The 27,825-nt window shown below is 35.8% G+C and overlaps 1 protein-coding gene and 1 long non-coding RNA gene across 3 annotated transcripts; one reads left to right on the forward strand and one right to left on the reverse strand.

Moving 5' to 3' along the window:
* Positions 1-3,561: 3,561 nt before the first annotated feature.
* Positions 3,562-11,085, reverse strand: LOC125257826. 2 transcript variants are annotated; one of them, XM_048174585.1, is made up of 3 exons: positions 10,832-11,085; positions 7,528-7,595; positions 3,562-6,269 (listed from the first exon to the last, which is right to left on the reverse strand). In XM_048174585.1, exons 2-3 carry the CDS (start codon positions 7,545-7,547, stop codon positions 4,697-4,699), a joined length of 1,593 nt encoding a protein of 530 aa, XP_048030542.1. In that variant the 5' UTR covers positions 7,548-7,595; positions 10,832-11,085; the 3' UTR covers positions 3,562-4,696. The 2 variants fall into 2 exon arrangements, with proteins under 2 accessions (XP_048030542.1, XP_048030544.1); XM_048174587.1 differs by having other exon boundaries at positions 10,824-10,861.
* Positions 11,086-11,836: 751 nt separating this feature from the next.
* LOC125257899 lies at positions 11,837-12,168 on the forward strand. The gene is made up of 2 exons (XR_007182474.1): positions 11,837-11,874; positions 12,101-12,168. It is a non-coding gene; the product is annotated as an uncharacterized LOC125257899 (long non-coding RNA).
* The last annotated feature ends 15,657 nt before the right edge of the window (positions 12,169-27,825 follow it).

Raw genomic sequence — 27,825 nt, forward strand, 5'->3', positions numbered from 1 at the left:
TTTTTTTTCCACCCACTGAAGCGGTGTTAAAGTTAATGAGATAATTAAGTAATTAATTGAGTGATGATTGAGCATTATTGAAGACGCCTGATGATAACAAGCAGAATCACCAAAGGAGAAAATCACAATTTTTAAGCCACCATCACAGAGGTCAGGGTTTGCTTTAGTTGGGCTCTTGACCCATGACTTTTTAATATTAAAATTTATTTGGGCAGTTTTAACTGCGTTAAAGCCAACCAGACAAGCAAAGTTAAAAGATGATCAGGTGGTGTTGGTTATGTTTTCACATAATCATTATTTGACCTGAATCACTGAACTCATTTAGAGCCCAATCTCTGTTAGATTTACATTATTGATTACAGCAGCACTGTGATTCTAACGCAGAAGATCCAGTTTTTTTTTTTTTCAAAATAATTCAACCATCAAAAGTTGTTCTTAGAAAAAAAAAAGACTTTCATTTAGACACAGACATCAAGAATCAGTCTGTGAATCTCAACAATGGTGAGAATAATAAAGCATGTTGCAGTGCATTCTGGGTGCCACCAATCAAAACTCATCCATGGCTCCCATCATGCATTGCTGCATGAATAAATTATGAGCTGAATTGTCTTAGTAATTTCTTTATTCTCACTATTTAAATTTTGCTGTTTTTCTGTAACTTTTTAGTAGCTTGTTTTCTAATGTTCAGAGTTGATCAGTTTATCAGAATATGTTGCTTGTCACCGTCGTTGAGATTCATATGCTGATTCTTGATGTCTGTGTGTGCCTGAAAAAAAGGATTTTTTTTTTTTTTGATCAGAACAACTTTTAAGAAATCCTTCATATTTTATTGATAAAACTGATCTGTATAATCACTGTGCTGCTGTAATCAACAATGTAAATCTAACTCAGAGATTGGGCTCTAAATGAGTTCAGATCAAATAATGATTATGTGAAAACATAACCAACACTACCTGATCATCTTTTCTCTTTGCTTGTCTAGCTGTTACAACTCAGTTACAGCAGCCCAAAACAAATTCTAATATTAAAAAGTCAAGGGTCAAGAGCCCAACTAAAGCAAACCATGACCTCTGTGATGGTGGCTTAAAATTTTCTCCTTTGGCGATTCTGCTTGTTATCATCAGGTGTCTTCAATAATGCTCAATCATCACTCAATTAAACACTTATTTATCTCATTAACTTTAACAGCGCTTCAGCGGGTGAAAAAAAAAAATATAGCAGGACTTTTACTTTCTGACCCCTGGACTATACACCTCTGCCGCGAACGGACCCGTACGTATCGGCGTCCACTTGCGCGCAGTGACGGATCTGTAACGAAGGCGGATCGCGGACCCTGCCTTGGCTCCGCGCTGCATCCGCGATTAAAACCTTACCTCCGCGGCGGGTCCGTTTGGGACCCGCAAATTGATACAACCGTTACAGTAAAGGCGCGTGTGCGTCCGCGGATCCGACATGGGTCCGCTCAAGACCCGCTGATTGACAGTAGAATTTATGGCGTCGCCCGGATGCGGACCTGATCCTCTGGGCGGTGTCAAAACGAATGTGACAGTCACGCGGATTTGGCGACTTGAATGCGGATCCGCCTAGGAGTCCCCTGCTGTGTGGGTGATGACTTACTAGCGTTGCTTTGGTCTTCGTAAACAGCTGCTAGCGGCACCTGCTGGTGAAGAAGACTAACAGCAGATGGAGATCATGCATCGGCACTCTACTGCTTTTCTTGCAGTTCCCCGTATGTGAAATGTTGAATTTTCTGCCGAATTTGAACCACTGAATTTGTAGAAGCGAATTTGTAAAGCAAAATAAAATGGACTGAAAATTGCTAGTCGAATTTTATAGGTTGTATTTTTAAACAGAATTAATATTTTGGAAGTGAAATCTGAAAGGTGAATATTAATTATTGAATTTTTAATAATGAAAATATGTGTGAAATATTTTTAATTGAAATATTCACAGCTTAAATATACGACCATGTTGAATTTCAGCCCATAAAAATGCAAGCCTTAAAAATGCAGTGCATCAAAATGCAAGCCCAGTCAATGTAATGCATATTTTTTTTCCATTATGCAATTCAACAAGCTTTTTATTTCAAAAACATTTGGCATTAATTTACTTCCATACAATGATAAAAAAACAAATCAGCTGTATAATTTATTCATGCCACAATGCATGCTGGGAGCCATGAATGTTTTTTGTATGCTGACACGAAGCATGTCACCATTGTTGTGTTTCATATGCCCAATGTTGATGTCTGTGAGTGTATAAATGACACAAACATGTTTTAAACTAAGTTAACAATGACAATGTTATTTGTACACTCATGGGCATCAATCTTCAGCAACTGAAATAAAACAATGGTATCATAACTGAAAACTGGCTTTTCTTATTAGTTGATATTTATACTCTTTTATAATGCTTTAATTTTTTAAGTCAACAATTATAGTGATTTGTCTGTTATTTAAACAAACATGTTGATCTGCTTTAGTAATGTAGAAATGTTTTCTGAAAACACCTGCAATTGCCAACAAAGAAGCAACTCAACAAAATTCAGGGGTCAAGAGCTCGACTAAACCAAACGCTGATCTCCATGATGGTGATCTCAAACCAAACATCTAAACCTCTGTTAATTCTCAACAATAATTTTTGTAGATGTGTGACCGAAATAAAGAGATCTTGAGAGATCTAATGTCTTTTATCTAAGGCTGTGGCAGAAGTCAGTTGTAGTTCTTGTGTTTCTCTTTTCTTCAGTGATTCTGCTTGTTAACAGCACATGTTCATCATTAAAGCTTAATCATCCCTTAATTAATCACTTAATTATATCATTAACTGTTAGGGTTGGAGCTAAACTCTGCAGGACAATGGCCTTCCAGGATCAACATTCCCCACCCCTGAATTAGAGACTATGTGTTAAAGAGGACATCGGATGCAAAATTCATTAGTACATGGTGTTTGGACATGTGTGTTGGTGGTGTGTCTACACAACCACCCTATAATTATAAAAATCCACCCAATGATAAATCATAAAAGTCCCCATAAATCATAAGCACTTTGTCAGATCAAGCCGTTCACATATTCTTGGCAAAGTGACATCATTTTGCACAGGCCCCTCACGGCTCTTGATGGACACTGCCGTTTTAGCATAGACCCACCCTGAGTCAGCTGTAAACACTCCGCCATTGTTTTGATGCCGGAGCAGATGTAGACAATAAAACCAACCATTCAGAAACGTTCTGTTCTAGCCTTAATTGCTGAAGTTCTTTGGGGGCCTCCTCTTGTTCCGGGTATGACTCCGGCTCAAATAGATATGCACCAAAAAAAATTATACTTCGGACCAACCTAAAAAATTACTGCAATTTGTTACAGCTACATTTATTTGTTTTTCTCAAACTATATTTTTGATTAAAATATATACTTTTTTATTTTATTTTTTTACTTTGGTACAACTTACATATTTATTTTAATAAAACCTAATATTTTACTATTAAATTCAAAAACAGTTTTTGCTTTTGAAACCAATTACAAACAAAAAACTAATTTTGTTAAAAACAATTTTTTTAAACTTCTTTTAAGTAAAATTTCTGATTCTACACAGTACAGTTGAATTTGCAGTATTATACATTAAAAAGCACAATATAATAAACCATTAAATAAAAACAGATGTTAGTACAGACCATACTTTCAGTGTCCAGCATAAGCACAAGCACTACTCTTCACCATAATGGTAAACAAAAAGTTGGATATGGCAGTGGATCTGTAGTTCCCAGCATGCTTTGGAAGGGACTGCATTAGGAGAGTAGATTTAGGGTTTAGGTGTTATTTTATGTTTTTCAGTAAAGGGAAATATGTTGGTAGTTTATGTTAATGTTTCATGTTCAGTTGTACATTTAGAGGAGTTTCTGTTATTGAATTTTGTGTTACCATTGTGGTGAAAAGTAGCTCTGTTAATTGTGATTTTCACTTTGATGTAATCTAATGTTAAATAAAACCAAATTATAATTTTTTATTGAAGCAAAATGTGTAGATATTGAGCTTTAATGCAGATTATGCATTGTGGCAATATAATTAAATTAAATTAAAAAAGCTTTTTAAAACAGTTTTGCATTATGTCAAACTGACTGAAGTAGGTTATAACACCAAATTAGAACTTGTAGGTGAAATCAGGTAGAAATGCCTCTTTAAACAGTAACAAGTCTCCCAATTTTATTCTCTTGATAAAAAAAATAAATGCATAAAATATCATTTTATTGCAACATTTGCAATGCTCTGTGCAGTGCTGTGAATGCATGATGGGAAGGGGAAGTCCTGTGTTGGATTAACTTAATTTACTTAAGTAAATTGAACAAGCATCACATTTTGTTTTGTCTTACTTAATTGAAACGTCCTTTCAAAATAAAAATATTGAGTTGAGCCAAAACACAACTGTTTCAAGTCAGTTCAACACAATGCAATTGTTTGAATGAGAAACCTAATGCAATGGTGTTAAATGAAAAATAATTTTTAAATAAATTGTACAATAATAAAATACTTTTTGTGTGTATTTAGAAACCTTGATCAAACTCAAAAGTTATATGAACATTGCGTTGGACATTTTGTAAATTAACACATTATTGCTTCAGGCAATAAATACAGTGATAATATAGGTTTATATTACAAGGACACTTTCAGAGTGTACTTTTTTGACTTTCTTTAGATTTTCTATTTATAAACACATTTTTTTTATGTATTTGAGTGCTCCTTGTTTTTCTTCTCCTGCTCTCTTCTTGATGTTTTCCAGTGTTTCAACCTTTTGGGTTTCATTTATTTCCTTCAGTTTATCAATCAGAAAATCAATATACATTAGTGTAATCAGTGAATCAGTGTTGAGTGCGATCAACTCCAGAGCTCCAACACAGTGAAAAGCATCCATCACAAGCTTTATTTTCTTGTCTTCTAATTCTTTAAGTTCTTCTTCCAGCTTCTTGACCAAAGACTCACTGACCCCAATTTTACCATCAAATTCCTTCTTTAAAGCTTCATTTGTCCTCTTCTCCTTCTTTGTCTTGGTTACATATATATTTGCTCCTTTGACATGTTTGCTGTAGTGGCATTTATTTTTGCACACTGTACAGTGATTGTCTTTCATCATTACACACCATGCAAGACGGCTGACCCACCAGCATCCTGGATAATGACAGTTCTCCTCACAGACGGTGCAACACAATGCCACACTGTCTACAGAGCGATCGATATCAACCCATTCTTTGTATTTCACTTCAACTTCATACTCAAAGTTCTCATTGTTTTTAATATATTCCTTTTCCTTGCCCAAAGCTTCTTGAGTTTGTTTCAGCTCTTCTTTTTTGGGGGCTATTTTTTCAATATATGGTTGTACATTTGAGATGGTTTCCTCCAACTGCTTTCGTAGTTGCAACACATCTTGAGTCATCTTCAGGGCTTTTGGCTTTATCTTGTCAAGAAATTTGCGAAATCCTGTCATTCCTCTAAAACTGAGATTCCATGATTGTTCCTGGATTGTTTCATCTTCATCAGTGTCAGACTGACAGTTGTCAAACAGGAAAAACACTGGCTTCTTCTTGTCATTCATTGCAGACTTGATTTCAGCCTCTTTAACAGCCGTCAGGGCATTTTTAGGATGAGATCCACGTGAGTGTGTGAAAAGCAAGACAATGTTTTCATTAATATCTCTTCCAAATAAAGACTGAACAGCATCAAATATGTATATTTGTCTGTCAGAGAGTCGATTCTGGTGTGCCATAATCACCAGACAAACTGCATCTATTTCATGAACCCTGTCATCACATCTGCTTAAATTAAGCAAATTCATGCCAATCTCTTTATTTTTCTCAACAGAACGAGTATTTCCATATCCTGGAGTGTCGATGATTGTTAAATCAGTTTGACTCTCTTGTAGATAAAACCCATAAACAGTGATGATGGAGGTCTGACTGTGAGCTTGTGTTCGGTTACTCTGATCATCTGTGATCTCAAACCAAACCTTGTCTTCTCTCTGAACACCCAACATGTAGTTGATCATCACATTGATTAGTTTTGTTTTTCCTGTTCCTGTTTCTCCCACCATCAGAATGGTTTTATGGGGTTTGTTTTTGTCTCTCTCTCCAAAGTTCATTTTTCTGTATGGTTCAGATTCATCACAAAAGTTTGTGCTTGGTGTCAGATGGCATAGAGCAGGAATACCATCATCAATTCCACTGCTTTGTTTGATGATTTTATCAAATTTGTGCAATTCTGTTTTTAAACTGGCCATTTTTTGTCTGTAAAACAGAAAACAACATAACAAAGACAGATATTTAAGAATTTAAAGAGTGCAACAATAATACACTCATGTCACAATTCTGTTCAATATACTGATCCTATGATACAATACTCTCACCATATTTTAAACATAGTTTACACTATATTTTAAAAAAAGTACTTTTTAAAAAAAAAATTAAGACATGATAAACCGTTAACAAGAAGTACTGTTTGTTAAAATGTTAAATTTGCACCCATTGTATGTGTTCTGTCATTGTTTTTATATGAATAAATGCCTGAATTAAAGTTGTCTCTAAAAATTACATGCAAAGAAGTAATATGATGGAGTATGTTGTGAGACTATATGTTCAAATCTAATAATTAAGAATTTGCTAAGCATATTCCAGAATGTAACTTTTTTTTTTACCACACTGTTAGACCTTACCAGGCTTTTTTACAGTAAAATACTGGCAACACTGTTGCCAGTAATTCACTGTTGATTGTACAGTTATTTACTGTAAAGATACCATGCACTAAATTAAAACTCGTGTTACCTCATTTCATTTGCAGAAACCAACTGCCTCAAATTGTCTGACTGCCACTTAAATTTACAAACTAGTGTTTATTACACGCTAACAATGTGAGCATATCATTACTAAGAATTTTTTCCATTAGAGTTCACTAAAAACATTTCAAATAAAGAGATTTTCAGCAACTACAATCATCATCTTTTAAGTAAACTAACGTGCAGCATATCATCAATATTTCTTGATCTCCTGAACTGAAGCACAGGCTCTACTCTTCAGCACAATGGTGACCCACAAAACTCAATTTTACAGTAAACTACTGGCATTTGCAGTTGATTTCAGACTGTGGCTTTAAGTCGTTACTGTATTTCATTTTCTGAGAGTTTAGGCATGATGTTAAACCAACATTACATAGTAACAGTGATTCAATGCCGTTACCACTGATAAAATTTCAAAATTTTTCAACATTAATGTGGGTTTAAAAGTGATGTTGATTTAATGCAGTTAACACTGATTTAACATTGTTTCGATGGATGCTTGCTATCTGGGTAGTGTGAACATAAAATAAATAAATAAATCTTGTAGCTCTATTTTGTGAATAATACTGAAATGTTGTATGATCATTTTTAGCAAATATTTAATAAAACATAATAAATAAAATAAATATAATGTAATAAAATATGCTTTAACAGTCCTGTTGACATCAAGAAGACTAAATGAAAACTAAAATGACAGTGATTCATAGTCCTACCCTTCAGTAGATTCTGCCATGATTGGTTCTGGATTTGAGTGTTTTCAGCGTTACCAAGCACTTTGTTGCTAAAGAAAGTAAATACACATTCAGTATTTTTTCCACAACAGAAAGACATAGACAGGAAACAACTGGAAGCAGTGTTTTTTGCAGATGAAACATCCTTCTTTTTCTTTCCATTTCTGTATCTATAATATCTACATCACTGTAAAATGTAATTAGTTGAGTTTACTTAGAAAGCTTAATTAAACTATTGGGTTTACTTAAAAAACTTAAGGAAACCGATTGCCTTAAATTTAGCAAGTAAGTTAACTCATTATTTTGAATTGATAAAACTAGCTTCCACACAGTACAGAGTACTTAGAAATCTTGAGTATTCACTGTAAAATGTAATTAGTTGAGTTTACTTAGAAAGCTTAATTAAACTGTTGGGTTTAGCTACCACACAGTACAGAGTACTTAGAAATCTTGAGGATTGGTAATTCAGTTTTACAAATTGAATACTTAGTTCAGTCATGTTAAAAATCTTGTTCACATTATGTAGAAACTGCCTTAAATTTCTCAAGCATTTTTTACTCAGTTGCAACAACGGACCATACATTTATTTGTATTTATTAAACTGGAGATACTGTTGAAAATAATAAAGTTTGATGTCACCATCATGGTGGAAAGTGTTTGAGAAGAGAAATGCTGGGATTGATCTTTCCTGATAATATCATTGAATACCCACAGATTTAATCCTGAGGTTTATATTTGATCAAAAGTGTGGTTTGTCATTAAAAACAAATAAGTATTTTTTTAATAATCAATTAAACTATAGCAAGAGATGGAGCACTGTTTTTAATATGTTATAGTGATGTCCGGTTCGCGAACGAATCGTTCTTTTTAACCGGTTCTTTTCAGTGAACCGGTTGAACCATTTCACCAAATCGGTCTGAATTGTTCCAAACAGTTCGCATCTCCAGTAAGCGAACATGAATGCACAAATTACTAAAGTTACTCACTTTTTGACGTGTCTGACACTACCTCTCGAAATAAACCAACATCCCTGAGTTATTCAGTTAATCCAACAGTACAGTGACTTAACCTGCTGTGAAGAGAGAACTGATGATGATGAGCACGAGCAGCAGAGCAGCTGATATGAGTGCGCATGCGCGGCGCACACGAACGAACATACACGGCCTGTCACGGTTCTTGTTCTCGAGTCAAGAACCGGTTGCAACGGTTTTCGGATCATCAGTACACAACCGAGAACCGCTTCTTTTGGACATGTCCGATTTGAGAACCGGTGAGCTGATGATACTGCGCATGCGTTTAACTTTTCAAGTGAACGAAAAGCACGTTAGTCAAGTTGTTGAACATCGGACAGTGTGATAATATAAAACATACTGAAAATATAACGTTTATTGTGCTTTTCCAAATACACCATAGCAGATTAATAGCATAAAATACTGTACATAATACTGTACATAATAAACTACATAACATGAACATAATATTTTGTACATAGATCAATAATGTTCAGAAATAGTTCTACAAATTCATTTTTCTATATTAATATTATTTAAAAAGCAATATAGTTAAAGTTGTGCAGTTGTGCTTTCAAGTTATTTTTTTTTTAAAGAGTGAAAACAATTAGATTTATCAAAACATTTAATCCATGGACAGCTTTAATTTCTAAACAAGGTGATATAAAGATAAAAAATGACGTAATCAAACTACAGCGAGAGCAAACAAACGACTCCTTTTGAATCGCTCTCGCGGTTCTCGAATCTCAATCTCGTTCTCGGGTAGAATCGGTTGCAACGGTTTTCGGATCATCAGTACACAACCGAAGAACCGCTTCTTTCGGACGTGTCCGATTTGAGAACCGGTGAGCTGATGATACTGCGCATGCGTGATTCAGCTTGTGATCTGAAGCTATCGAACAGTAACATCACAGCACCGGTTAACTAGGACAACTATGAGAGGACTCGAATGAGGGGCCAATCTGGAGAAACGTAAGTTTATTTAATCATAATGTAAGAGGATCATGATGAAGACTAATTTATTCACTTTATAACTGTAAAACTTTGTTTGCACATCACTGCCTGTATATGTGTTTGAATGCTTTAGATGCAAAACTAAATTGTAAGAAACGCTTCAGATTATAATGTTTTAGTTGACTGATGTTATGATTACTAACTCTATATATTTGAATCACTTGTTTTTTCAACCCGGCCCGCGATAGACGACGTCATTACGTCGAAGCGTAAAAGAACCGGTGAACCGTTTTTTTCAACCGGTTTATTGAATTGAACTGTCCGAAAGAACCGGTTCGCGGAAAAGAACCGAACTTCCCATCACTAATATGTTAGTCAAAAAACATTTTGGACTATGTAGACACACAGAGACATCAATAATCAGCGTATGCATCTCAACAACGGTGACATGCTTCATGCTGCAATGCATTCTGGGAGCCATGGATGAGTTTTATACTATGATGTCTCCCAGCATGCATTGCATGTCACCATGGTTGAGATTTATACTCTGATTATTGATGTCTTTGTGTGTCTAAAAGTACCCCAAAATCTTTTTTGACAAATATAATATTAAAAATATATGATCTCAACTGTGCTCAGTCTCTTGATAGTTTCAGCAATAAAATATTTAATTGTTTACAGTAACGAAGCACACTTTTGATCAAGTACAAACCAGAGAAACACTAATGTTAAAAGTCAAGGTCAAGAGCCCAACTAAAGCAAACACTTTCCACCATGATGGTGACATCAAACTTTATTTTCAACAGTATCTCCAGTTTAATAAATACAAATAAATGTATGGTCCATTGTTGCAACTTTGAGTAAAAAATGCTTGAGAAATTTAAGGCAGTTTCTACATAATGTGAACAAGATTTTTAACATGACTGAACTAAGTACTCAATTTGTAAAATTGAATTACCAATCCTCAAGATTTCTAAGTACTCTGTACTGTGTGGTAGCTAAACCCAACAGTTTAATTAAGCTTTCTAAGTAAACTCAACTAATTACATTTTACAGTGAATACTCAAGATTTCTAAGTACTCTGTATTGTGTGGTAGCTAGTTTTATCAATTCAAAATAATGAGTTAACTTACTTGCTAAATTTAAGGCAATCGGTTTCCTTAAGTTTTTTATGTAAACCCAACAGTTTAATTAAGCTTTCTAAGTAAACTTTTTTTTTTTTTACAGTGCAGTATATACAGAATAAAACACAATTTGAGTATATCATTACTACACTGAGACAGAGAGGCTGAATAGCAATACAAGATGACTAACAATTTTACCTGTTCAGGAGCTTCTTTATCTATCTCACGTCAGGAGTTTGCAGACAGGAAGAAACACAGTTGTATTTATACATGGGCCAACACCCATTTTTTGAAAGTCACATGATTTGCAGGAAAGCGTCAAATCTTTTGTTTCTCTTGGACAAAATATTTCTTTCTTTTTTTTAGGTTCAAACATGGCACAGTGGTATCTTTGCACAGTACCAACAGGTAGTCATACTGTTATGTTTGAAATGTCTTTTTACATTAGTTACATTGTAACCCTCATAACCCTTTTCTTTTTCTTGTTCCTTTTTAATGCCCTGTGTGTCAAATTAATGTACAAATATTCTGTTTAGTCTTTTAAATAATAATAATAAGTAAATAAATCCTGTATCAATAATAATTATTATAAAGAAGTGGGGTTTTAATGGGGTATAGTATACTCTGGACATATCAATTACCCAAAAGTTTTTCATGTTTGTTATCCATTTTTCCAGCTTGTCATGCTGGCAGTGATATATGCAGTTTGCATTTTAAAACTAGAAAAACTGGACCAGTATAACAATAAAATGTTTTTTTTTTTTTTTTTTGTACAGTTACTGTTGGAATTGAACTGTAACATTGTACTCACAATGCTTTCGTTTCCTAGTGAGTGCATGAATTTGATAAAATTTATTAAATGGAATGTCACTTGTGTCTGCCAAATGAGCAAATATAAATGTCATTTTATCAATTATATTTTACTTTCTATATGTACTAATTTTCATTAACATTCATGACGAACTTGAACTGCTTGTATAGGCTCATACGAATACGTGTTGTATAATGTCCAATATAGATTCTTTAAAATCAGTGTCTGCATGCTGACAAAACTGTGCCATGTTTGAACCTAAAAAAAAAAAGAAAGAAATATTTTGTCTACGAGAAACAAAAGATTTGACACTTTCCTGCAAATCATGTGACTTTCAAAAAATGGGTGTTGGCCCATGTATAAATACAACTGTGTTTTCTTCCTGTCTGCAAACTCCTGACGTGAGATAGATAAAGAAGCTCCTGAACAGGTAAAATTGTTAGTCATCTTGTATTGCTATTCAGCCTCTCTGTCTCAGTGTAGTAATGATATACTCAAATTGTGTTTTATTCTGTATATACTGTAGATATTTATAGATACAGAAATGGAAAGAAAAAGAAGGATGTTTCATCTGCAAAAAACACTGCTTCCAGTTGTTTCCTGTCTATGTCTTTCTGTTGTGGAAAAAATACTGAATGTGTATTTACTTTCTTTAGCAACAAAGTGCTTGGTAACGCTGAAAACACTCAAATCCAGAACCAATCATGGCAGAATCTACTGAAGGGTAGGACTATGAATCACTGTCATTTTAGTCTTCATGTATTTATTTTAAATTGTACTCAAAACTCTGTAAAATTATCTCTAAATTAACAACTTGGCTGATATTTTAAGTATTATGACATTAATGACAAATTACAGTAATTTACATTTTTATACAGAAACATTACTGTATTTTTATACAGTATTTTTCTGATTTCTTAAATTACATACAAATGTATGTAAAATTACAAAAATAATCTGTAATTAACCCTAAAACTGGCGACGTATCCTGCGTGGAATACAAACATTTGAGAGGCTGTGGGGAGAGTCAGGGAAAGTTTAGGTTTCATTTCTTAATTTAATGTTGAAAGGGTGTTTGTTGTGAATATTTAGATATATTAACTTTGTTAATAATTTTTTTGTTTAGCTCACAGAGAGCATTTAAAATCAGCATGACCCCCTGTAGTGGGAAATCTACACTGTAAAAAATTTCCTGTAGAAATTACAGTAACTTACTGTAAACTGAACTTACAGTAAAAATACTGTATTAATATTTACAGTACCATTTAATTTGCTGTAAACATATTTACAGTACACAGGGGCGCAGGGGCACAACAGTCAGATATAACAAATGAATATTAAGAGTGAAGAGCCCAACTAATGGAACAGCTATTCACCATTATGGTGACTTCAAATGAAACAGAGTTAAAACCTCTGCTAATTCTCAATAACAACCTTTGTTGATGTCTAACATAGTAATAAGTGAAGCTGGGGATGTTGTTTGCAGTGGCGTAAATTAATATGATAGTTTTTTCCTTACATCTGCTATAATACAATATGCCATTAGTCCCGAGAGTATGTACATTAGTTAATAAATACGAGGATCCGCAATTCTTATAAGGTTGTCCTGATAGCCTTGTGGCAGCATTTTCATTTAGCATGCAAGAGATTCTGGGTTCTAACCCAATCATGAATGATTTTTTTTTCTCATTAAAACCAAAGATGTTCATCAGTGATTGTATATCAAGAGCAGGGATACGTTTATGTGTAGCTATTTTGTTTTGTGATTTCAACCTAACAAATAGAGAGTCTCTGCAACAGAGCGATAGATTGAAGCGCTCGTCCGTGTGAACACGGCTCAGTGTGCACGAGCGCCAAGAGAACACTGTAGCGTCTCTGATATGCAGCGACAACAAGCACTCAACATGATTTCAAAAACAACACATTCTAGCGCCAGATCGCCTATTATTAACTCAAACTGATAATCAACTAGAGCTGTTTCTTTTGTATTACATATCCGTGCCGCGAGAGGTTTCAAAAAGTGGTCGGGACAATATCGACCCTTTCAAAAAGTGGTACACTGTAAAAAACTTCCTGTAGAAATTACAGTAACTTACTGGCAGCAGTTTGCCAGTAACTTACTGTAAATTGAACTTACAGTAAAAATACTGTATTAATACAGTATTTACAGTAACATTTAACTTGCTGTAAACATATTTACAGTATAGTATTTTTTGCTGTAAAAAATACAATAATTTTAAGGTCTTTTCTCTAGAAATATATTTTAATACAATCAAAAACATATAACTTTACACTGTAAAATTTCCTGTAATTCATTGTCCACTGTTTCTATTTACTATAAAGCTGTACAAATTGTAAATTACTGCATTTTAACAGGTCTCAGTAAATAATAAAAAGACAAAGACAACTGTATAACGTTTATAATTTTGTTTTTAATTGTTCAATTGTAATACTTGAAATAACATTTTAATATTCTTGCAGACTGAACTTTCAGTTTTCTTCACAAAATCTGATATTCCCCAAGCCTGCAGTAACATTTATACATAAACGTTTAACTTTACAGCATTTTAAAACAATTAATGAACAAATTCAGTCATAAGAACAATCTTAAAAACTTACAAATTTAAAATAACTCTCCGCAGTGGAATGTGTTTGCTCTCATACACTGAAGCAGTGTTAAAGTTAATGAGATAATTGATTGATGATTGAGTGACGATTGACAATTAGTGGAGACACCTGATGTTAATAAGCAGAATCACTGAAGAAACAACAAGAGAAAAAAAGAGACACAACAACTACAACTGACTTCCAGCCATTAAACATCATTACACTTATTATTAACCAGTTTGATTTCTGTCACACATCAACAAAAGTTCTTACTGAGAATGAACAGATGTTTAGATGTTAATGTTTTAATGAAAGTTTAGTTTGAAGTCACCATGATGGTGAAGAGCATTTCCTTTAGTTGGGCTCTTGACTCAATTTATTAACTTTAATTTATCATTAGCTGCTCCAACTTTGTGTTTGTAGAGCACATTTGTTATGGCTAGAGAAACTATTATCTGAGCTGTGTTTCCCAAAAGTGCTGTGAGCCAAAGTTGATCAATTTAGGTTTACAGTGTTTTGGGAAGTACATTCATAATGGTTGAGTTTTCTCTTTGTGAAATGGCCAGATTCATTGGTGACATCCAGTATTAACTGGTGATATAGATGTTATATTATTTCTTTAAAGTAAATCTGTTACCACTTGAGATCCAGCAGAGCTTTTATAATCTGAAGGTTTTTTTTTAAACACACACAGACATCAAGAATCAGCATATGACCCTCAACAATGGTGACAATCAAACAAAGTGCTTCATGTTGCAGTGCATGATGGGAGCCACCAATCAAATCTCATCCATGGCTCCCATCATGCATTGCTGCATGAATAAATTATGCAGCTGAATTGTCCTGTAATTTTCGTAGATTGTTCATGTTTGCTTTATTTTTCTGTAGTTTTGTTGTGACAGTAGCTTGTTTTGTGATGTTCAGAGTTGATCTGTTTGTCAGTATTTTGTATTTATTTATCGTCACCGTTCTTGAGAATCATATGCTGATTCTTGATGTCTGTGTCATCAGGTGTCTCTTTTTAAATATTTAGTCAGTTTTAAGAAGCCAGCTTGGGGGCATCTCAGTTTATTCTGGAAATAATCACTGGGAGGAATGATGAGGTGAGATTTGTAGTCAAATAATTAAAACTCGGATATCACACACCAATATCTGAGTTTGAATTATTCTGAAATATTAATTATTACCTCATTTGTCATGTGTGGACTATATTCCATAGGGTTGCACAAATCCCTCTGCTTAGACAGTGACATCACTATTTTGGATTTACCTTTAGTACAAAGTGTGTGTGTGTGTGTGTGTGTGTGTGTGTAAAGCTACGTTGACTTATGTTATTCATACAATACCTACTCACAAATAAACATCAAAAACAAAGCCGGCTGCAATGAATTTCTGTGCAAAACAGCTTTTACTACAAACACTTCCACACAAGAACATTGTTATCACACAAGAACATTTTGATAGAAAACAAAAAAATATTTAAAGTAGATAAAATTAGAATAAATAAAATGGAAATGTCTACATACTACATACTATTACTACTGTAAACTTTGCAAATAGGACATCAGCCCCTTCAACTTCCGCTCCTACCCAATGACAGAGGAACGCAGGGTTTTTTCCACTGGAGTACTCACGTGAAGGATGCGTGCACAACTAATAACTAATATCATCACGCTATAAAGGGTTGGCCTGCGCTGGGTGCGCCCCTCCACCTATAACTGTTCTGTCTCGCGGAGGAGCTCATTTGTGTGCATCTGTGTGAAACACGCATAGGAAAAAAGAACGACAGAAAGAACGGCTCCCCTCCAGCCGCGACTCGGCTCCCATCGTTCATGTTTATGAGCCGTTCAAAAGAATCGGTTCGTTCGTGAACGTCACAACTCTAATCTCAAGCTGTAAAATGACAGGGCTGCAATCATTAATACTAAAGCTACACATCAAGCACACAGCCAGAGATTTAGACTCTAAACGACATCAGGCCATCACATGATGATTATATCAACATCAAATTAAATTGTGACCAGATCGTATTTTCTCTGACTATAACAAATGTGCTTTACAAACACAAAGCTGGAGCAGCCAGAGAATAATTAACAATAAAAGGTAAAGAGTCAAGAGCCCAACTAAAGCAAACGCTGACCTCTTTCATGGTGACTTGAAATGAAACATTCATAAAACATTAATTAACACCTTTTTTCTCTCTTTCCTTCAGTGATTCTGCTTATTAACATCAGGTGTCTCCACTAACTGTCAATCATCACTCAATCATCAATCAATTATCTCATTAACTTTAACACTGCTTCAGTGTTACTTTTTAACACCCGGCAAGATGGACTCATATGAAGTGTTTAAAAATGTGTTTAAAATGAAATGTTGTAAAATGTGAAAATGAAAGGATTTAATAAATTCTGATTTTAATTCAGCGTGTGTGTGTAAAATATATATATCTTATTCAGGGGCGTACCGCAAGTCTGTGAGGCCCCCCCGCAAAGAATGAGATGGGGCCCCTCCCACAAGCAGTGATGTCATGTGTTAAAATTTGTTGTGCACCTGAGTCCATCTGCCCCACAGTTTACAAAAACTGATTTAACAGTGAATCATGTGGTAAATTATCATTGCATTGATTTATTTGATGTTATTATCGAATAATATTATAGCCTAGCCTATATGATAGGCCTATGTAATTTTTAGTGATTTTGATATCGCAGACTAAAATACTGGCAGGAATAAATATTTAGGCTAATTTACTCATTAAAACCAAAGGAGCGCCAAGAGAACGGATAACAGCCGCAACGAGCACTGGCCATGATTTCAGAAACAACACATTCCAGCGGATAGATCGCCTCTTATTGAACACAGACCTACAAATTTCTTATCAAATGGAGATGTTTCTTTCTTTTAGGTACAGTTATTCGCCGAGTTTAAATTAATTTTTGAGACGTTTCAGAAAGATTCTCGCAGAGAGACAGCTGAAAGCGCACCCTGTTTTTATTTATTCTATTTTACAAAAGTCGCCTACAAGGTGTTGTTGTTATTGTGAGCGTAAATATAAAATAAAATTTAAAAAGAATAGACCATTTGTAGTCTTGCACTAATCCGTAGGCTATCGCCAAAATGACTGAAGGCCTGTTTTAAGTTGTTTCAGCTGTCATGAGGAAAAAAATCGATCAGAATGCGGCGGCGCATTCGTCGGCTAGAGGGATAAAAATGTAGCCAATTTAGTTTCATATTTATATTGAAATATTGAGCTATAGCCTAATATTATTATTTTTTAAATGTCACATGTTGATTATGAAAAGTGAATAGCATGAAGGATGCGCAATGTCGGGAAACATGCAGCGAGTCAGACATGAATTTGACCGCTTCATTAAGTTTTGTTTTATAGTAAGTCTTTCTTTAAAGTGAATTTCGTTTTGTAGAAATTGTATCTTAATTTCAATTAATGTTTCATCAACCAATTGCCTAAGAAAACCAAGAACGTCGGTTGTGGAATGGATTGAAGTGCAAACGAACATATGTTTCCGCGGCCTTTAAATAAGGCTGAAGCAATAGACGTCTTTCTGTTTTTATTAAATTTCTTTATTACTTAATTAATTGATAAGATATTTTTGGTAACAATAAATTTTTAGCTGGTCTAAATTCTAAGTTAGAAACAAATTAGCGTATAAGGTTCCCTTCAAGCGCGTAAATTGCTGTTTCAGCCGCAAATTTTCAGTAATTTCGATCGGTGCATCAAATGATGTAGGCCTAAACTAAATTCATGTAGTTACAGTAAAAAAAATAAAGAAATAACTGGACTTATTGGCTAGGCTACATTTGGAAAAGAACTTCAGACATTCCGGTAGCTGACCATTAGCAGAGCTGGCGATGGGGTAAATACGTTTGGGCAATATATAATAATATAAATAACAATAATAATATCTCAGCAAAGACCGAACATATTTATTTGTCTCGGCACAAATCCGCTAACAGTAACACAGCACACCAAAGCTTGCTGTTGTCTTGGCTACCTTACAAACGGCGATGGAAACAACAGTGATTAATTTTTCACCCTTTTGTGGTAATTTAGCACTATTTTCTATGATCTTCTGCTTGCATTTTTGGGCTTCAGTTGTATGCTTTATTTTCATCTTTAGTCAATTGAGTTCAGTTCTAAAAAAAAAAAAGCAAAGGCTATAAAGTAGTCTAGCGTAAATAGGTGAATCTGCGACGGGGCCCATCATAGGGTGGGGGCCCCCACGCACCGCGGGGGCTGCGGGGGTGTCCCGTACGCCACTGATCTTATTATAGTCAACGATTGTACGCTGTCAAAGGCAATTTTGTACCCTTTTTGAAGGGTCAATTTTTGTACTGTTAAATAAAGGTACAAAATTGCAGAGGTGGGTAGAGTATCCAAAAGTAAAAGTTGCTTGTACTCAAGTAAAAGTACAAGTACTTATAGAAATATTTACTCAAAGTAAAAGTGAAAGTAATAATCCTAATAGTTACTTGAGTAAGAGTAAAAAAGTATCCAATAAAAATCTTACTCAAGTAGCTCGTTACTAGTTACTTTTATTATATATATATATATATATATATATATATATATATATATATATATACACACACACACACACACACAATAGCATGTTATATTTAATGTTTATTATTTAAATAGATATTTAATTTATTATCATAATTAGATATCTTTGCAACAAACAAACATAGAAGAGACAAGCATTATTTCTAGCATCTGTAACCCGAATGTATCGTTACTATATTAATAACGTATACAGCTAACGTTACATTTTAAAGGAGAAAACTCTTTACATGTGCTCGCGCTCATATCTGAACTTGACACAAACAATGATCAAATACACATTGACGGATCTTCTTCGGTCTGTTCTCCAAAATGTAATCAAATGTATATTTCAGCAGGCGCGTGTAACTGCTTAACTGTGTCAACGCAAAGCGTTCATTTTCAAGACGAACAGGTCGCTGGCGCCGCCATTGCGCAATAGTATATGTATAAATTAATGTATAAATTAAGATATATGCCCATAAAAACGGTAAAGAAATACTACATACTTTTGTTATAGTGACGTAATAATCTGTTTGGTTGTAAAATGTCGGCTATTGGCTCGGTTGTATCATGAAGTAAAATCAAATGAAATCGATAGGCCTACCTGTGGAATTGTTCACAGACAGCATACGCAGCTCAACTAATAAAGATCTTCATCGCTGGCAAACAACTGTATGCATTTGCAGATTTGCTTTTAATTGACTGTAGGTCCACTGCCACTTCATCCAACGCTCCGAGTGAGAAACCGCTTCAAACGATTCAGCGCGTGCAGGAACTGAACAAATCATTCAAACTGATTCGCGAATCAATTTAGACAGCTTTACCAACTTGTTTGATCAAGTCTTGAACAGAATCGACTCAAAAGAGTGATTCATTTGTGAATGGGGCATCGTTCATGAAAAAAGAGACAGCGCGCATGGAATAAACTACGCATTTCTTAACATTTCGTTAGCCTCATAGCATAATTGCCTAAGTCATTCATTTTCAAATGATACTTAGGCAATTATGCTATGAGGCTAACGATTTACAGTATTGAATTAAAATAAAGTAACGAGATGAACGTTGCCCATTGTAGCGAAGTAAAAGTACAGATTTTCATTACAAATTTACTCAAGTTAAAGTAAAAGTACCCACATTTTAATCTACTCTAAAAAGTACAAATTTTCCAAAAAACTACTCAAGTAAATGTAACGAAGTAAATGTAGGGGAGAGTGGGGTAAAGTGAGACACTTTTTACATTTGCTCCCCTCTAAGCGAGCTAAAATGATATATCAGTAAAATTTACACATTTCCCATTAATTCAGGATGTTTCCTAGCCATAGAAATGATCAGAATATATTCAGGACGAAGGTCAGTGAAAATATGATTGTTTTAAAAAAAGTCGTCTTGTGTCTCACTTTACCCCAGCTTAGGGGTAAACCGAGACAGACCAGAGAAATCAAGGGGGTAAACTGATCCACTTACTTTTTCCACTCTGAAACTACCATAACAACACATGTTGTAACAGTTCGAATCCTGACAGCTAGCTTGACAACCACACATTCCAGAACTAATGTCGGACTAGTAACAGAATCATGGGGATTGGTCAATTAAGCAATTTTTTTTTTCTAAACACTTTTCTAACTCTGAACAAAATCAAATACAACATAATATAATTCAAAAATATTTTAATTAACATTCAAATGACAGATAGAACCATTAGATCAGAGCACAGTCTGGGGGTCAGAACACCTGATGCGATTGCTCAGTCAGTGCGGTTCATTTGAACATATGTGAACGCTGCCCTAAAAAGGACAGAATCCTCACGCATGTCGGTTTTTCTTGTCATAGTCGCGAGTTTGCCCATCACAGGCATCAGACGCTCGTCTCGTTTGTGTGGGTGGATTCCTGCCGCTGTTTTGACTACTTTACACATTTTATGACCTCTTCACGAGTCCCAGCTGGCCAAAGTACCATCACACACAGGCTACGCACTGCTATGCACACACAATGAGCGCATTTACCTCAGCACACAGCATTGTTTGGGATTTTTGTTAAGTTCCGGTTCAAAATAGGCAATACGTCATAAAATCTGACCAATCACATTGTGAATGTATCCCTATGCCTCAAGGTTCGGTATCTTTTGGTTCGGTGATAAAATTGCCAATCTGAACGCTAATTGGACCAGGACTAAATGTTTTTTTTTTTCTTATTTGGTCCGGACCAAATTAACCAACCAAATCGAACTACAAGTGTGAACGCACCCTTAGAGCCAGCTAGTGTCTGGAGGTCAGAGCAAAGCACAATCAGAACCAGCTAGAACAGCCTGGGACTCAGAACACAGGACTAGACCCACCTGTATTAGAACATCAGCCTACTGTCATACTCTACAACTAGGCCTACTCTACACTCCAGCCCTGAAGGTTACAGGGAAAGATGAGGAGTTGCTCTCTCCATCTCTCCAGGCTTTTAGGTTGAGGCAGCTTCTTCACTACATCACCTTTAGGAACATGTGCCACATCATTCTCCTCGAGGGGTGTTTTGCCCCAGAAGTTGTCTTCCTGATGTTTTGCCTTGGCAGGATGGCTTTTCTACAATGTTTATGACATTAAAAATAAAACATATGCAATGTAATATTACATTAAAATATTTTTAAGACTAAATTTAACTTGTGCCTCATGTCTCACTTTACCCCAAAGCATTTGTCTCACTTTACCCCACCACTACATTTTAGAAAAAAACTATCTCTCTTAGCAATTCAGGCTAATCTTCAGCTAGCATCATCACATGGTTTTATATGTTGATAGTTCATCAACATGTATGATATAAGTTTTTCTACCTGAATCAGTCTGCTTTGGCACAACAGTTGATTAAGTTGACCGCAAGAAAATTTACTTTTACATGCAAAAACAATATTTTTGTGAAAAAAACATGCTTAGCACAGCACCATGAGGTCCTCTCCTTCATGGCCAAGGGGAAATGTGAGGGGCTTGAAAACATAATTGTCACATAACCACAAATGTGTTCCGTTGCAGAGATACAGGGGGTGTCTCACATTACCCGATGTCTCACATTACCCCACTCTCCCCTACTTCGTTACTACCCACCTCTGCAAAATTGTCACCAAAGGTACAAAACTGGTCTCTTAAGGTACAAATCACAAGGGTACAAATTTGTACCTTTGTACCATTGTACCCCTAAAGGTACAATTTTGTACTTTTTTTCTGAGAGTGAGCCCTGCACGTGCCACTCTCTCTAATCCCTGGTTATCTGATGTTCTTCGTGAACATCAGACCAAACTCAGGGCTGCAGAGAGGAAGTGGCACAAATCAAAAGACCAATCTGACCTAACCCACTGAGCAAATTACGTCCAGAAGACGTCTTTTTGAGGTCTTGTCTCAGGTTGAAAAGACGTCCACTGAGGGGCCAGAATGAAAGTTTTTATGACGTCTTTTTTGGACGTCTTCTGGACATCCGATATAGACGAACACACAGAATCACCAAAGGAGAAAAATCACAATTTTTAAGCCACCATCGTGGAGATGAGTGTTTGCTTTAGTTGGGCTCTTGTCCCTTGCCTTATCAATATTAGAGTTTATTTGGGCTGTTAACTGAGTCATGCCAGACAAGCAAAGAGAAATGATCAGGTGTTGATTATGTTTTCAAATAATCATTGTTTGACCTGAATCACTGAACTCATAAAGAGCCCAATCTCTGAGTTAGATTTACATTATTGATTACAGCAGCACTGTGATTCTACAGCACAAGATCATCTTTATCACTACGATTCACATGATTTCAGAAAAGGTGTGTTGAACAAAAAAAAAGCTTTTCCTTTAGGCACACACAGACATCAAGAATCATCCTGTGAATCTCAACAGTGGTGACCATCAAAAAGCATGTTGCAGTGCATTCTGGGAGCAACCAATCAAAATTCATCCATGGCTCCCATCATGCATTGCTGCATGAATAAATTATGAGCTTAATTGTCTTAGTAATTTCCTTTATTCTCATATTTTATTTTGTTCTGTTTATGTGACTTTTTAGTAGCTTGTTTTCTAATGTTCAGAGTGATCTGTTGATCAGAATATGTTGCTTGTCACCGTCCTTGAGATTCACAGGCTGATTCTTGATGTCTGTGTGTGCCTAAAAGAAAGATTTTTTTTTTGCTCAGAACAACTGTTTGTGAAATCCTTTATATTATATTGATAAAGCTGATCTTGTGGCTGTAGAATCACAGTGCTGCTGAAATCAATAACATTAATATAACTCAGAGATTGAGCTCTAAATGAGTTCAGTGATTCAGATCAAACAATGATTATGTGAAAACATAACCATCACCTGATCATTTCTCTTTACTTGTCTGGCTGTTATGACTGAGTTAACAGCCCAAACAAACTCTAATATTAATAAGGCAAGGGTCAAGAGCCCAAGTAAAGCAAACACTCATCTCCACGATGGTGGCTTAAAAATTGTGATTTTTCTCCTTTGGTGATTCTGTGTGTTCGTCTATATCGGATGTCCAGAAGACGTCCAAAAAAGACGTCATAAAAACTTTCATTCTGGCCCCTCAGTGGACGTCTTTTCAACCTGAGACAAGACCTCAAAAAGACGTCTTCTGGACGTAATTTGCTCAGTGGGAAGTAGCTATCAATCTCTGCTCTCATCCTTTTCTGCTGAAGTTCATGCTGCTAAATCTTCCTATTTTCACAACAAAATCAACAGTGCTTCTAACACATGCACACTTTTCAAAACATTCAACTCTCTCCTCTGTCCCCCTCCACCACCACCTACCTCATCCTTAACTGCTGATGGTTTTGCTAATTTTTTCACTGACAAAACATCTACCATCAGCAGTCAGCTCTGCTCCACACACACAGGAACTCAGAACAACCACACACATAGCCACACACCTCCTCTCTTCATTCTCCCCCCTCACTGAGACAGAAGTATCCAAACTTCTTCTCTCCAGTCATCCCACTACCTGCCCTCTAGATTCCATCCCCTCACACCCTCTACAAGCCATCGCTCCTACACTTTTACCAGCAATTACACACATTATCAACACATCTCTCCTCACTGGCACTTTCCCTAACACATTCAAGCAGGCTCAGGAAACCCCACTGCTTAAAATAAACACATTAAACACTACAGACCTATTTCTCTCCTACCATTCATAGCAAAAACACTTGAATGAGTTGTTTTCAACCAGGTGTCATCTTGTCATCTCACAGAGCAACCAATTGGACATCAATCAATCTGGTTTCAAGAGTGGCCACTCGACTGAGACTGCACTGAATCCTTGTGGATTGCAAAGGTTAATTCCAAATCATCGGTTCTCATTTTGCTCGATCTATCTGCTGCCTTTGACACAGTGAATCATCAGATCCTTCTGTCCACCCTCTCATCACTGGGCATCACATGTACTCCACTTCTCTGGTTTGAATCCTATCTCACAGGAAGGTCTTTCAGGGTTGCCTGGAGAGGGGAGGTATCCAAAGCTCATCAACTGACCACGGGGGTTCCTCAGGGTTCAGTTCTTAAACCCCTCCTCTTCTCCATTTACACTACATCACTTGGTCCCATCATACAGACTCTTTCATTCCAACCAGATGATCCCACAGTAGCTGCATGAATCTCAAGCTGTCTGGTGGACATCTTGACATGGATGAAAAAATATAATCTACAGCTCAACCTGTCTAAGACTGAGCTTCTTGTCTTTCCTGCCAATCCGACTCTAAATCATGATTTAAGCATCCAGCTAGGGACATCCTCAATTACCCCATCAAATTCAGCCAGAAATCTTGGAGTAATCCTTGATGACCAACTGACCTTCAAAGACCACATTGCGAGGACAGCTCGGTCATGCATTAGCACTATACAACATCAGGAAAATCAGGCCCTTTCTAACAGAACATGCAACACAACTTCTGGTCCAGGCTCTGGTCATTTCTAGGCTTGATTACTGCAATGCTCTTCTGGCTTGACTGCCATCATGCACAATCTAGCCTTTACAAATGATTCAGAACGCTGCAGCACGTCTCGTCGTCTTTAATGAGCAAAAAAAGCCCACGTCATGCTTCTCTTCATCTCTCTGCACTGGCTACCACTCGCTGCTTGCATCAAATTCAAGGCGTTGACACTTGCTTACAGATCTACCACAGGCTCAGAACCCTCCTACTTCCACTCACTCTTACGAGTCTACACTCCTACCAGAAGCCTACGCTCATTAAATTAGCGAAGGCTCGTGGTACCATCACAGAGAGGCACAAAATCACTCTCCAGGGTAGAGTTTCCCAAAAGCATCATATGCCTAAGTTTCAATGTCAATGGTTTCAATGGAGCTACGATCAACTTAAGCTTACGATGCTTTTGGGAAACACGGCCCAGAACATTCGCGCTCACTGTTCCATGCAGGTGGAACAATCTTCCTGCCTTCTTCCGGAATGCAGAATCCCTGACAATGTTCAAAAAGACAGTTGAAAATCTCTTTCGTGAGCACTTAACCTCAACTTAAAAAAAAATATAAAAAAAAAACTTCTTATATTGTGAGCACTTCTTGTGCCTATCTGCCTCGTCATGACGACTCGCTTGTTGTATTCCTCACTTGTAAGTCGCTTTGGATAAAAGCGTCTGCCAAATGAATAAATGTAAAACATTTTCAATAGAGAAATATGCATGATGGTAAAACTAAATAAAACTTTTAAATATTAAACTAAATCCGCCAGTAGGTGGCAGCAAGTCACTGTTTTTATGAGTGAGTCATCGAGTCATTCATTCAGTAATGAAACAAGTGGCTGTGAATGAATCATTGAATCATAGACTCTCACAATTCGTTCAAAGCCGCAGAATTGTTCGCCAAACATAGACGTGCGTTGTAGTTCTGCTGTTTTTTAATTAGAACTATTATTTCAGTGTAAAATAGAGTAAATACTGACAGTACTATGTTTAAAATGTATGTTTTGTTTTTTGACCTGTTTTATAATAATGTCACGTTTGCAGTCATGTGAATATTTGGGAACAATTGCATTCTTGCTCATTATCATCATTAAATACAAGAACTCACACAAGGTATGTTTTTGTATCGGAGAAAGTTTGAGTCTTAAATCGAAATGAATCCATTATCATTTACAAAGGTGCATTGTCGAGAACGGCAGTAATTTAGTGCGATATAATCTATCATATGAGTGGATACAGTAATTTTTGACAGCAAATGATGAGGTAATTTGATTAAATGTACTGCATTTATGGTATTTTTGGCAGTTAAAAAAACATGCTCAGATTTAATATTATTTTAAGGTAGAATTAAATGAACTCAGCATTTTGTTCGCATACCCCCTTTTGTTAGCTCACGTACCCCAGTTTGGGAACCACTGCTTTAAGCTAAAAGCCTATATTAAATGCCATAGAGGTAACATGAATGTTCAGACGCTTTGCATCACAGGATTTACATTTTAAAGTATATTAAAATAGAAAACCATTATTTTAAATTGCAATAATATTTCACAGTATTGCTGTTTTTTCGGTATGTTTGATATACAGCATGATGAGCTTGAGACATGATCACAGAGGGTTTTTTCACATAGCCTACCTGACTGAAAGGGCTCATTATGTGGGTCATTATGTAGGTCTTTATCTTCTCAGGTGTGAATCACAGCATTATTCATGATGATTCACGCCTCCATGCATACTGTGTTTCTTGACAAAAAGTGTTTAACAAAATTTAAATATCTATATTGTTTTATATGAACGAGTAGGCAGGATAATTTTTTACATCATTTTGAAGCAAAAATTCTAGTCTACAACCTCCAATACTTAGAAGTCTTGTGAACACATATTAATATTTATTTTTTGGCCTTATTTCAGTGACTTAAGTTTTTTGTTTTTTCATAACCACACATAAAATGTTATTCCTTCAAAAACACAAACATGTACATACATGTTCCTCACATATTATGGTAGCCTAGTTCGTGCTGAATACAGTGTAATGACACATTTGCCATTAATATATATATATGAACAACTGCAAAAAGCACAAATGTCAGGGCATGTCAAAATTCTCCAGGGCCCCAAATCAGCCTCAGACTCCAGAGGGTTAATCCAGATCTTGAGAGATCTAATGTCTTTTTTTAAAGGATTAGTCCACTTTTAAATAAACTTTTCCTGATAATTTACTCACCCCCATGTCATCCAAGATGTTCATGTTTTTCTTTCATCAGTCGAAAAGAAATTAAGGTTTTTGATGACTGACGAAAGAAAGGCATGAACATCTTGGATGACATGGGGGTGAGTAAATTATCAGGAAAAGTTTATTTAAAAGTGGACTGTGGCAGAAGTCAGTTGTAGTTCTTGTGTTTCTCTTTTCTTCAGTGATTCTGCTTGTTAACAGCACATGTTCATCATTAAAGCTTAATCATCCCTTAATTAATCACTTAATTATATCATTAACTGTTAGTGTTGGAGCTAAACTCTACAGGAATGTGGATCTCGAGGTCAGAATTTGAGGACCCCTCCCACACAGCAAAAGGACTCCGTGGCGGATCCACCGCGGAGGTATCGCGCAGAGGTGGAAAGTCCAGGGCTCAAAAAGTAAAAGTCCTGCCATATTTTTTTTCCACCCACTGAAGCGGTGTTAAAGTTAATGAGATAATTAAGTAATTAATTGAGTGATGATTGAGCATTATTGAAGACGCCTGATGATAACAAGCAGAATCACCAAAGGAGAAATCACAATTTTTAAGACACCATCATCGAGGTCAGGGTTTGCTTTAGTTGAGCTCTTGACCCATGACTTTTTAATATTAAAATTTATTTGGGCAGTTTTAAACTGCATTAAAACCAACCAGACAAGCAAAGTTAAAGATCAGGTGGTGTTGGTTATGTTTTCACATAATCATTATTTGACCTGAATCACTGAACTCATTTAGAGCCCAATATCTGAGTTTGATTTACATTATTGATTACAGCAGCACTGTGATTCTACAGCAGAAGATCCAGTTTTTTTTTAGAAAAAAAGTTGTTCTTAGAAAAAAAAAAAAAGGCTTTCATTTAGACACAGACATCAAGAATCAGTCTGTGAATCTCAACAATGGTGAGAATAATAAAGCATGTTGCAGTGCATTCTGGGTGCCACCAATCAAAACTCATCCACGGCTCCCATCATGCATTGCTGCATGAATAAATTATGAGCTGAATTGTCTTAGTAATTTCTTTATTCTCACTATTTAAATTTTG

This window comes from Megalobrama amblycephala, linkage group LG22 (assembly GCF_018812025.1).
Source record: "Megalobrama amblycephala isolate DHTTF-2021 linkage group LG22, ASM1881202v1, whole genome shotgun sequence".
Lineage (NCBI taxonomy): Eukaryota > Metazoa > Chordata > Actinopteri > Cypriniformes > Xenocyprididae > Megalobrama > Megalobrama amblycephala.

What these genes read in the sequence shown, in the direction of transcription:
- LOC125257826 (XM_048174585.1), bottom strand. Translation starts at nt 7,547, where the DNA reads ATGGCAGAATCTACTGAAGG. An exon ending in ATGGCAGAATCTACTGAAGG is followed by an intron (nt 6,270 to 7,527) that starts GTAGGACTATGA and finishes TCTGTTTTACAG; the next exon opens with ACAAAAAATGGCCAGTTTAA.